General features: G+C 42.4%; 2 protein-coding genes across 2 annotated transcripts in view; both read right to left on the bottom strand.

The window, feature by feature from the left end:
* Window positions 1-4,498: 4,498 nt before the first annotated feature.
* Window positions 4,499-9,099, bottom strand: LOC307247137 (EF-hand domain-containing protein 1-like; the record flags this gene model as incomplete). Its single annotated transcript, XM_080023203.1, has 11 exons — window positions 4,499-4,569; window positions 5,159-5,263; window positions 5,355-5,519; window positions 5,730-5,943; window positions 6,246-6,386; window positions 6,686-6,912; window positions 7,107-7,296; window positions 7,481-7,630; window positions 7,797-8,084; window positions 8,240-8,461; window positions 9,037-9,099. The coding sequence occupies 11 exons, from the start codon at window positions 9,097-9,099 to the stop codon at window positions 4,499-4,501; spliced, it is 1,836 nt and encodes a 611-aa protein (XP_079879329.1).
* Window positions 9,100-9,706: 607 nt separating this feature from the next.
* Window positions 9,707-12,886, bottom strand: part of eva1aa (eva-1 homolog A, regulator of programmed cell death a) — a 47,978-nt gene continuing 44,798 nt past the window's right edge. The window contains exon 6 of the mRNA XM_080021539.1: window positions 9,707-11,630. Coding sequence (XP_079877665.1) covers window positions 11,248-11,630 — 383 coding nt within the window. The 3' untranslated portion in view covers window positions 9,707-11,247. The remainder of the gene's footprint in view (window positions 11,631-12,886) is intronic.

Genomic DNA, 12,886 nt, shown 5'->3' with positions numbered 1-12,886 from the left:
CGGAAGTGAAGCTCCCATTCATTCACTTTGGAAAAGGAAAAAAAAAAAAAAGGCAAAAGTACAAGACTGTGTACATAATAATTTTAGGAGTGAAGGAACAACTCATCCCATAGACCAACAACTTACAACCTAATGATAGGTTAGTGAGCTTCTTTTTGAGTTTAAACTTTATCATTATACAGTGTTTATGATGTTAATAACTGTTGTGTGTTATGTAATATATTGTAGTTTGGGTTGTGTGTGTGTGTGTGTGTGTGTATATATAATAAATTTTTCAATTATTTGCAGTAACTCACTAGCTGACAGTGACGTAAAACCGTCGTCAAATGACGTCAAACGTCACCGTGGCAGCGGTAAACATTTCCAGGGTAACAGCCAGCTCCACCAATCAGAGACATCATTGTTACGCTTAAGGATTGTGGATAGTGTAGTACTTCTCCATGATGTCGCGAATACAACATGTTTTTCTAAAAACAAGGTTGATATCATACAGACTAAAGGCTTATACAGGAGCTATGAGCTATGAGCTTTTCACAATCTCATAGCTTGTGGTAGGTCTACCTTGGATGGTTACGACGTTATGGCTAATAATCAAAACCTAGATTCACAATATGAATGGGAATTTCACTTCCAGAAAGTCACCGTTGAGCTATATGCGGGTGTGCTCAGTGCCACAGGGTGAGTAGCGTGGCAAAACTTGGCTATAATGATAACAGAAAAAAAATAATATTGATAATAGTATTGTGCGGGGGAAACCTCCTACAAATTAATAGCCTGCAGTTCCTAATCAAGATGATCGTTTTGATATATTTTACATCTATGTGGCTCAAAAACTATGTGAGCTGTGTTGCAAACTTTGCCTATAATAATAATAATAATAATAATAATAATAATGACAATAATAAATATAGCTGCAGGCAACAATACACAGGGTCCCGTTTATTTGTTTTAGGCACGTGTTCAATTTGGTTTTTTTTTTGTGAAATGCATCAAAATTTACTGAACTTACAAACATCATGTAGTTAAGTTCAAGTAATTCCACAAATCAAACTGTCATGACATTACGTATGAAGCATTTCCATCTAAACCAGACATCAACCATTGATTTTAATTTGTAATGCGACATATTTTGTGTCATAATGAGATAGGTCAGTTCTAAATAACAGTTCAAATAGCTGAGTTAAGTCCTAATTTTGTTTGTAAGTTGTAAAGTAGAATAATTTGGAAATTTGGACAAGAAATAACAAGTCAGATAGTTGTTTTATTAAACAGTTTTCCAAAACAGCTGGACAAAATAATCAAACAAATATCACAGTATTTATAAAGATCACACAACAAATAATGACTGTATATTATTAAAATGGCAATCCAAAGTAAAAAAAAAAAAAAAAGGAAAATAGTAAACTTGTACGAAATTTTCAAAGTAAGCAGTGTTTATAAACATTGTGTTATATGTAGCTTATTAACTAAAAAAAAGCAATGTTTTGTAAGTACATTTTTATAAAGACAGTTTAACATTTGGATTACATTTTCAATCGGTTTCATTTACATGAAAAACAGTTGTGCATTTCGGTGGATTCGACTCGATGTGGTTACGAGTTTTTGTGGATTACTTTTTTGCATATTTTTCATTAATCCTCCAAAGTAATGGGGACTGCGGGGATAAAATGTCAATCAAACATATCTACTGAAATCTACCCGAAAAGTACACAAATATACACATAAACCTATAGTTGTTAATAGGCTTTGCAGACATAAGATTAAATAGCCTATCGACGATCGACTCCATCGATCGCGATTGACATTGATGACAGACGGGAAAATCTGAGCATGGAAACAGTGTAAGTGCAGTTTATCATTTTCTGAAACTGTGGTGGGGAGAGAGAGAGAAGGCGCTGAGGCTCTCCCCCTCCGCTTAGAGCTGTCGAGTAACCACTGGTGATGGGATCTCCCTTCCCCACTCTACAGTCCCTTACAGAGACTTTGTGAGGGGCAGGTGCTCAAAAAAAAGAAAAGGCAGATGGACCCTCCAGCTCTGGTTCTAGGCCTTTTGCCGCTCTGGACAAACGGAGCAGCACAGCAGAGCCGCTGAGCGCACATCGCAGATGCGCTAAGGTGCGAGGTTCATGAGGTGTTCCTCATGAATATACTGTATCTTGCCCAGACAATCCGATACCTCGATACTTATTCACTCTTAAAAAAAAATAAAAATGTGCCTGAGGGTGCTCAGGCCCCCTTGGCCCCCTCTCCACGTACCTGCCACGCAAAATGCAAATCTTGTGATTATCATTTAGCAATATATAATGAAAGCAATATATGGAAAAGGAAAAACGTAAACCTAACCCATGGAATAGGAGTGGTGTTTTTTCTGTTTCTCCTCCAGGCAGTGGTGCTCCCAGCTCCCATGCCTGGAACACTTTGGCATGACAGCGAGTCATGACCACGTTTGTGATTTGGGTCAAATTCAGTTGGCGGCTGCGGACTGGACCCCTAATAATAATAATATCAAGAATAATAGTATCCCGCTCTGCCACCACACTTAATAATGTGGAACATGCTGATTGGTAGGCGACGGCTCAGTTAGACTACCATGATCTGTGAACTGTTCGATTATTGACTCACTTGATCATGCCAATGTATTCTATTGTTTGCCATGAGTCAAAGAATCTCATTGTCAGTGATGGGAAATCGGAATAATAGCAAAGAAATACTAATATCAGACTTGCCTGTGCCAATTACATACATGCTTACCCGTTTAATGCCTGCTTACCCGTTCAAAACAGCAATAATAAAATATCCTGGTCGAGATATACATGTAACTATACCTTAAAATTTCTTGTCCAGAAAAACACCATTGTGAGGTATTATATTGTTTACCAAAATGTGATTCTCTAAAAGGGTATTTGCTGAGAATATGGTAAAACAGGCTCCTTTTCCGCCTTTTGGGAAGAGAGATACTCCCTCCTGTAAGACATACATTTATAACAGACTGACATTGACGTTGTTCAGAGTTGTGGAGAAGGAGCGGGAGCAGCTGAGCCATTCGGGCCAACTGCGCGTATTTCACTAGTCCAGCGTGTGGAAACCAGTCAACGCAGTCAAACCAGGCCGTTAAAAAAATGAAGATAACAAACAAATAAGTTAACAAACGAATAATCTCATGAATGAAAAGACAAAAATTTCAAAGGTTTTATCAGATGAAGGATCTGCCCTTTGATGTGGCTCCATTTAGCAATAAGCACAAATAAGAAATGTTTAGAGATGTTTTTCTTTTTTGAAGTTTCTCACAAGTGCATAAACTCTGAAAACAGTGGGGGCTCTGTCAATAACTGTATTTCTCATGGTGGTATGCTGACTCGCCGCCATCACAAATACAATATTCACAGCACTGTTACTATCTTCAGGTATATTTGAATGTGTCAAACCTTGTGTCTTGTGCAATAGACTGACCTATTTCTGTTGGAACTGCTACAATGTTCCAATTTTTAGTTTCCGTTTTAGGATCATTTTCTTATTTTAATTTTATGTACATACACTGCGACCTCTTGCCCATATTTGTAACTCGACTCTTACTTTTTTTTATATTCGACTCTTATTTAAAAAAATAAAATAAAATGTATTTCCTCCTTATATTTGCCTTGTTATTTTATCTTTTTATGCCCACTACGTAGTTTTTGCCTGTCATGCCCCAAGAATTTCATTGTACCGAATGACCTTATGTTGTACTGTACACTTGACAAATAAAACACTTTGAACTTTGAACCATACTCATATTCAAGTACTGTACTGGTTTAGATATTGAAGATGTTACATGTTAGTCAGTCTGATGTTACTGCTGTTTTGAGCTCTCGTCTGCACCCAGCTTTGCGTTGTTTTGTCCTTTTTTGCTTTATTAGTTTGTGCTAAAGTTACTGAGTTTATGAAGTCACACAGCCAACGGCTGGCTGCTTGCCATAGCCTGTGTCTCATCTTTGTGTATTACTGGCGACATCTAGCCAACCAAAAAATTGGATGCCTTGGCTTCTGTCTTCTCTTTGTCATTGTCATGTAGATGTAAACACCAGTATGTATCCAGTCAAAAGAAGAAGAATCTTTAATCGTCACACAACACTACAACACATGCATTGTGTGCATGTTTTTGGTGGGGGTCCTTACTAATGTTAGATGGCGGAAACCCCATGTGAGCACAGGGAGAACATGCAAACCCCAAACAGAAAGGCGCCTATTTGGGAGATAACCCACCGGAGCATGGTGCCAACAGCGCCCCAGGCGGGAATCGAACCCAGGACCTTCTTGCTGTGAGGCAGCAGTGCCATGCACTGTGCCACAAACAAATTGCCACAAACACGTCCACAAACAAATTGGGATTACATTTAATAAATTGTCGATAAGGTGGCAAACATCAAACAAAAGATATCCGCAAGATATCGTATATATGCACGTATATGCAAGTTATAGTTTCCTCATCTTGCAGGTTTTGAAGTAGAAAATAAAAGCCCTATTGGTTGCAGGTGGCCTCACACTGAGGGTTCAAAGAGGAGACGGTGGACTCTGCGGCCTCATTGCCACCTGAGAAAGAAAGAGATGGATTAGGGATGACTGGCAGATATTTTCATCATTTATATTCCTGAATATTGGGACAGATATTTTGAAAAACATAGCAGTCCTGGATGTGTTGGTAAACTCATAGGTTGTATTATGGCCTGAAATGTCTTGATGGGTCTGACATTTAAAGCAACACTACGTAACTTTTTTTTGAAATCTTAAAATAACAGCTTCAGAATCATTTTGATGGTACAATGACTGTAATACAAGGAATCGCACCTGTTTCACCCCCCTCCTCCCCAAACACCTGTTCTTGCACTATGTAACTTTGGGTACGAAACAGCGGGGAAAGTGTGTTGCGCTTTACGTCACTACGTCACTTCCTTGATGGTCGGCTCCGGTAATTCCAGTTTTTTTGCCTGGTAAAATTTATATTAAAAAAAACCCGATAAATGATAAACTTGCCGGTCAAAATGTCCGGTAATAATGCTCATACAAAACGTAGCCACTCCCCCTCCCGGACCGCGCGGACGAGATGGGCCAGTGGTGCGCCCAGCCCGCGCACACCGGCCCTCACTTTTATTGCGTCACAGGATTTGTTTCACCCTCTGACTCTTGTGTGCGAGCCGATCGGCCAGGCCGAGCACATCTGGTACCCACACCGGCCAATCCCGGCTCCCCTGGAGCCGCGGGGGAGAGGCTCCAGGGGACGCGTGGACTGAGTGCGCGCAGAAGTGGCGAGGTCCGTGCAAGGGGCACTGTAAGGATAAGCAGCAGGAAAATGGATGGATGGATTAGCTGAGCTGTACCTTTTTGGTCGCCTGGCTGGTTACTTCCAGTCCCCTGATCTGGAACTAAGCCCAGCCTCTGCCGTACAGAGTTGAGTGTCTGAATTGGGATCTGGTCCGATATCGACTCCAGGTACTTCAGCACAAATTTGTCGGCGTCGATCAGAACAAAGCGATGGCTGAAAACTAATGTGAAAAAAGATGAAGAGCATTTAATGTCCACTGGAATACTGCCAAACCTGAATGTGAGTGACCACGTTTGTTTACACAAAGGTTATGCTGTTTGTATACACAAATTGTATGCTGGATTTAGAACAGTATCTACAATACCGTATTGCTATACAGTAAGGCTGGAAAGAACAATCCTGTCAGTGCAGCTTATTGGAAATGCCTTACCTTCCACTGTGGATTCGATAGCTAAATCCCCAGGCACGTAGAACTCAGGATTGTCTAAGGTGGAGCCTGGCTTTGGGACGCGGGTCTTCTCCAGGAACTTGCCACCAATGATCCCGGAGTTACGGGAGGGCTTCTCAAAAATGCTGATCATGTTGTTGGACAGGAAGTAGGAAAGGATGAAACGACGACCCTCGTCATGGAGATTCTGGGAGTCCTAGGATGAGAAAGGAATACTTTGGCTGCTGGTAAGTTTATGAATACAGTATCTTTAAGAGGTCACTGTCCTCTCAAAATGAATCATGTTTTTCTGGTACAATCATAAAAATGCCTGATCTCTCTCATTTACTATTGTGAGTGGATAAAAAGTTGGATACAGGCAGAACAAGATGGGTTACCCAATGGTTTATTCAAAATGAAACAAGATGAATAACACAGTACCATGGTACTGTGCCTTGACCTGATGTTTTTTTTACCAGCCCACCATTACAGCCAGATTCTCCTCACGTCACGTCTTACCAGCCTGGCAACGTATCGCAATACTTTGTGGTCGTTCTCCAATATCTTCATCAGGTCCTTTTTGGGAGGCTCAGGGTTGAGGGATAAGCAGTTCTGTAGGGAGTCCTCCAGTGAACCAAAGCCATTGTAGGGAGGCACTTCCTGTGAGGGTCAAGAGAGGAGAAGAGGAGAGACAAAAGCCAGCCTGTCATTTCTGGGCCTCTCTCCCTGATTGTTCTGAGATTTTTACATGAGGAAATGGATTGATGATATTAAGAATGAGAAATAAAGTCAGGAAAAATTACCATAGCCTTATGGCACTTCAATGTTTTTTTTTATGTCTTTTTGCACTGGTCAGGGAAATATTTTAGATTTTTTTAGTTAAAATGTTGACACGTTAAACAGTGACAACCATAGTGCACTATTCTGTGACTTTACATTTTTAGAAAACGTTCCCTCACCCTCCTCCTGTCCTGAGTCCGGTCACTCTTGTTGGGTGCCTTGCCGTACTTCATCTCCATATCTGAATGGTTGTCTTGGTAGTAACTTTTGGTAAAGTCGTCGCAGTCATACAGAAGGAAGTTGCGACCCATCAGCTTCACTGTCTCACCAACATGGAAGTCCTTCGGGGAGAAATATTCCTGCACCTCCTGAGAGGAGACCTCCAGCACGCACAGAGGGAAGGGCTCTAGAGGGCAGCGGAAAGGCAACTACGAAGATTAATAAAAGGTAGCTTATTTATCATAATGTGAGAAAGAAAGCACATAGCTCAGCCATAATAAACTAGCTCATGTCAACACAGGTGGCACGTTCATGTTCCATATCTGTATGTATAATAATACATGCTAAATTTTGAATACAGCAGTTCAGCTACGGGCTCACCGCAGGCTGCCTTGATGGTTTTGGGCAGTCGCTGCCTGCGCATCAAGACTGGGAAGGGGTCCCTGCCGCTGTTGGGCTGGTGGATCTCTCTGACCTCTACCGTGTCATCCATCAGGAAGTAATGGATGGTCACAGGAGATATGGTCTCCCCGTACGGAGAGTCTTCCCACAGGGCAAAGAACCGCAGCACCTAGAGATTGGGGATGGGGGGAACTGGTGGATCATTATATCATGGCAGATGGCCCCATTATCCTTCATTCAACAAAACAGCAGGTGAACGACAATCAGTGCCTTGACTGATACCATGTGATTTGTTATGCATAGGCCTACTATAACTCATTCAATCAGGTTGTAGATAAAGGAACCTGGGTTACCTTGCGGTCCATGGTGAGGAATCGTTTCAGGGGGTCAAATTCTGATGGAGTGATGTAGGAGCGCTGGGGCTGGGTGCGGTGGGTGATGTAAGGGTCCACTGGAATTATTTCTGGCTCATTCAGTACAATGCCTTCACTTTCCAGGAAATCCTGCATGTCAGAGAACATCCCATCACCAACATTAACAGAAAAAGGTATCGATGTCTAACTTGGCCATATCTAAAATGACCGGAGAGTGAGAAAAATAATGACAAAGACAAACAGATAGGTATCTTATCAGTGGAGAGGTGGAGTATCCATTGTGGGGAGGGTGTACCTGTGTGTAGGCGTCACAGTGTGTGATGCGGTATGTGACCCCGTACACCACCAGGTCCATGCCCACATTGAGGCCCTTCCAGTGATAGTGCTCTCCTTGGTCGTTCTTGGGCAGACGCTGGCGTCTCATAAGCTTGCCCTGAGGCAGCCCGGAGTTCTGCACCCGGGGCTCGATGATCCACATGGTGTCGTCTTCCAAGTGGTAGTAAATGACCACGTGGCGCACACGGTAGTACTCATCGGGGGAGTGGAGCACATCCTGCTGGAAGTAGCCAAAGAAGCGCAGCACCTACAAGTGAGAGCGATTTAGAAAGGATTAAGGAGGTTCGAGCATATTCCGTGTGCAGGAACAACCTTGTTCTGTCAAAGCTTATCTATGTATCTAAGTTAAAGATAACTAACTTAACCTAGATAACAACACTGCCAAGCATGTATTGGCTTTACCTTTTTGTCTAGGGCCACATGAGCTGGAATAAACTCCTGCGAGGTGCCGTGGCTGGAAGGGCCATCGTCGATGAACAGAGTCTCACTGGTCAGCTTATTGCTTTCATTTTGTTCAAGCTGTGCTGAGGGGAGGGGAGTCTGTCCGACGCCCACAGTGGGTCGACGGGGCAGCGCAAAGCCGTTCCTATAGCCCAGCGTCTGGGGCCGATGGTAGACTGACTTCTGCTCACAGAAATCAAAAGTTGTGAAAGGAGTGTTCACAGAAAATTCAAACAGACATTACTATTGCAATATAAATAATCAATATAAACCTTAAATTGCCATAGGGTTAGGGCTATTGACATTTCTTTATTTTTTAAATTAATTTAATTCACAATTTCTATTTAGCCTTTATTTAACCAGGATAGCAGGGATTGAATCTTTTATTCTAGAGGTCCAGTCGGTCCAAGGAAGGCAGCACACAAAACATCAGAAACACAAACATTCCTGCTGTACCGTATGTCGTGTTAGCACAGTGTGTTCGAGTAAATACACAGGATGAATAACCTTTTGTCACTGTTGCATCTGTTAGTTACATGTTTGGAATTATTTCTATTAATTTCGGCCCCCCATATAATTCAAAATTTGAAAGTAGAAAAAATGAACAATAATGAAATCTCCTGTAAAATCCGGTTTTTTCTTTTTAAATTACTCCCATTTAAAGGTATATATTTTTCTGTAGACCTATCTGATTTAGATAGCTCATTACAATCAAGAACACTTAGCTCTAGAAACTTCTTCACAACATTCTGGTTTACCGTTAAATCCCGAAATGTATATCCTGGTAAGAACGGCAGTCCAGTCCCACCAAACACAGACATTTTTGGTGAAATTAGCCAACAGCTTATATATATATATGTTGGTGTTTTCAATTTGAAAGAAGTTGCTTGTTCTGTCCTTGGGGACGTTGCCTACACCGACCACCGTTTGTTTTCGGTATCTATGGAAACAGCAGAATGGCAACGATGGCCATGTAAACTGTAGGAGAAAACTGAATGACATAATAAAAGCATAAATATGTGGTTGAGAAACAAAAAACACACACAAACTGAGCAGATGTCTCAAATACTTTGATGGGCTATTCATAAACTGTTAGGAACATATTCAAGTATTTAAAAATATTCTAATATGATTGTTATATTTAACAGGTATGTTGAATTAAATCTGGGGAAGAAAACCTACTAAGTTACAGCTCAAACACAGCGATGTCTGCTGGAATATTTTGATATAATGTATAATATTTAGGCATATTTCGCCCATATTACAAAATGTGAAATTCCTCAATTCTACCACCAGATGACGCACAAACCCAGAGAGCGCTGTAAATAAAAGAGACCCTAATCCATACAAGTGACAAAAACACGTTTTTTTTAAAATTTCAGTTTATTTTCCAAGATCAGGAGTCATATTTTGGTCTCACTTCCCAGCTATTGGCACATTTTAGTCCCATTCATAAAAAACTATTTTGTGGCAGTAATAATGTGAATGACCCTCATATATCCTGTGTTCTTTAAAATCTACCTCTCAGTCAGAAATAAAATCACGCCTTTCATGAAAAATCTCATTATTTAAATGGTTGAATCCAGCACGGCAAAACAGAACTGGATCGATAGCTTATATTAAATTGGCAACATGAATAGGTTGTGAGTCCACTGGGAGCCTCTTAAAAAAATACAAAATGTATGTTCTCTCCCATAGAGGGTCCCAGTGGACAAAGGAGAAAACAACGTGTCCTACAGTATGAACTGACTTTAGCTAATCTTGAAGACAACAGTAATCAGAGTTGCACACATTTGGCATATTAAGGGAACCTACATATCAGTCTGGCAAGATAAGTGCAATGTTTAGATATTCTTCAATGCAGATCCAACATGTACCAATTTAGGATTGAGCAAAAATGCGATTGAATTAGAATACACGTGCATATAGTGTATGTTTTAGATCTTCTCAGGTACTCCCTTGTTTAACTAGTTTAGTTTCAGGTTGACTATGTGCTGGTGACTTGATATTAGCAGTGGGAAAGTACTGCGACATGAATCAAACGTATCAAAAAGGAAATCACCAAATCTCTTAGAGGTTCTCAACATATTGATTTTGGATGCTAACACAGCTGTCGAAATTGGACTGATCCTCTCTAAGGAAGCGAATACATTAACCACACACAGAAACACTAGGATTGCATCCCTGAGGTGCCAAACAACTTTTGCAAGAGTATAAAAATATCTCATAATAATTCATAATTGAAAACAAAAAATACACAACAACAACAACAATAAACTATTAAATATTATAATATAGATTTCATAAGGGCTGAGATGAACCCCCTCCCCCCAAAATTATTTTGGTTTGACAAAAAGTTCAAAAGGCAGCATGGTTGTTGAAAGTGGAAAGATTGTCTAAACATTGTTCAATTCTCTTCTCTTTTAGTGTTCACTACACGTTTTTCTATTGCAAGCTTTATGCCACATCTCTTTAAACTCCCCACTTCAATACTGGAGGGTTAAGTAGCATAAAGCAAAGCTGCGAGCTCTGTAGTCTTTCATGGCCATCCCATATTGAGACAGGCATGAATAAGTCATTGGTCCTTCTGCCACCATTTAGTCTATACAGGCCTGCTCCTATCTAAGGCAGCTATCCCATAACGCCTTGCTTTGATAGGTCTGGTGAGGTCACCGGTGAGACAGTGCAGCAGACCGCCCTGCGCCCCTCACTTCCATGAACAAGGGGCGGACTCTGGCCTGGCCGAACCACGCTGAGTTGGAGCTTATTCTCTCAATTGGTTGGGAAGTAGCTTACTGCATGGGGCACGCAGGCAGACGAGCAGGAGCAATAGGGGGACGCCTTCCCCACAGAGCCTTCCCCACCCTCTCCAGAGTAAGGGTTCGTATCCAGAGTTCTGACCCCTTCTGACCCCCAAGTGCACCCTTAATGTAACACGGTTGAAACCCCGTCGCAGTTCGCCGTTCGCCTCAGTAATATCGGTTGAGGCTGCGCGTTCCGGGAATGTCGGGCTGGCCGTTCATCCATATCTCCCGGATGATGCGCTCCCGCTCCTCCAGCCGCTGCGCCCGCTCCAGCTCCTCTGCAGACGTGAACACGTTCATGTTGAGCGTGCGCTCGAACCGCCGGTGCCGCCGGGCCGACAGGTCCGACGTGGTGTCCCAGTCCGAGTCGGAATCGCTGGAGTCCGAGGACGAGTCGGCGAGGCGGGCGCGTTTCTTGGCGGCCGGACGGCGCTGGCGCGGCTGGCAGTCGGTGCGGCAGGAGATCTGGACCACCAGGGCGAAGAGCGTGAGGAAGAGGCCCAGGCAGACGCCGCAGACAAAGAAGAGCGCCGCCCTCTCCGGGTGGTCTGTGGTGATTGAGACAGGGAAGCACGGTTATTCGTCGTCATTTCATTTATCACAGAGCACCAAGTACCCGCTACAACAAAACAAAAACTCACTGAAAACCTTTTGCCGGACTGCTCACTTGCTGTGATGTACATTGGCCGCAGTGTTTGAATCTTATACGACTTATAAGAATATGAAAGAATATTGGGCTTCGGTTGAACTGTGGTCCAAACTGATAACAGAGACGGCTGTGTGATGTTCAGGTTTTAAAGCTATGCCAAATTGACTTGGTAAAGGTCAAAGTGCTTGGTCACACTTGCTGGCCTGGCCTCTAACCCGAACCCCTTCCTCTCAATATGTAGATATAAAGATTAATACATTTTAGATGAGTGACTGTAAGCACCAACGCACAGCCGATATACAGCACAGAGAGTGTCTGTTTATTTGGCCCTATACATTGTTTATTCCGTCATGGAGCCAACGTTTATTTGGACGACAGAACAGGAGGTTATACAACAGGAAGAACCTCCAGCATGTTTTAGCAGCTGGCCGGAGGAAGACACTGAGTGGGTGCATGTCGTGTGTGGAGCAAGGTATCTCCAACTAACATCTACATTCCTTTCAACCACATTTACTCCTCCTGTTTGTCTGTGAATTAAAAGGGAATCGTTTAATTTGGGTTACATTAGACCCACAGTTAAGTTAAGTGCAGCGCTCATATGCGCCAGCCTTCAAACCACTCCAGTCAAGTACCAAACAAAAGAATCGTTCTTGAATCGATAGTTCTCTGCAGGACTGGTGTCTAAACCAGGGGTTCCCAAGCTTTTTATTGTCATGGACCGGACCACAGCGCACAGAGTGTTCACAGACTGGTGGGGTGGAGGGGGTAAGAGAGCGACTGAGAAAGTCTCCGTTAAGCACAGGCTCTTTTTCTTTCATTCAATTAGGAAACAGAGTAAACTAAATACGTCTACTGTACAATAAAAACACACTGTTTTTATTTGCTGTATTTGAAGAAAAGATCACCCTGATCGCACCGTGGAGCACCACAGCACTGGTGGTTGGGAACCTCTGGTCTAAACCACTCACAATCTGAGTTAGTGGTTTCCCACAAGCATTGCGGTTAGAGGCTCAATAAAATTACAGTTCTTTATCCTTTGCCATTATCATTTGAGTACCTTGCTCCAAGGCACCATAAAAGGAGCGATTGTTACCTTTTGACACCAGGTCAACAGGGAAACAGTATTACGCCTGTCTTATGGATCCCTGCGGGGCA

The sequence above is a fragment of the Zeus faber genome (genome assembly GCF_960531495.2).
Source record: "Zeus faber genome assembly, chromosome: 2".
NCBI lineage: Eukaryota > Metazoa > Chordata > Actinopteri > Zeiformes > Zeidae > Zeus > Zeus faber.
This window is presented reverse-complemented; position numbering and strand designations above follow the sequence as displayed.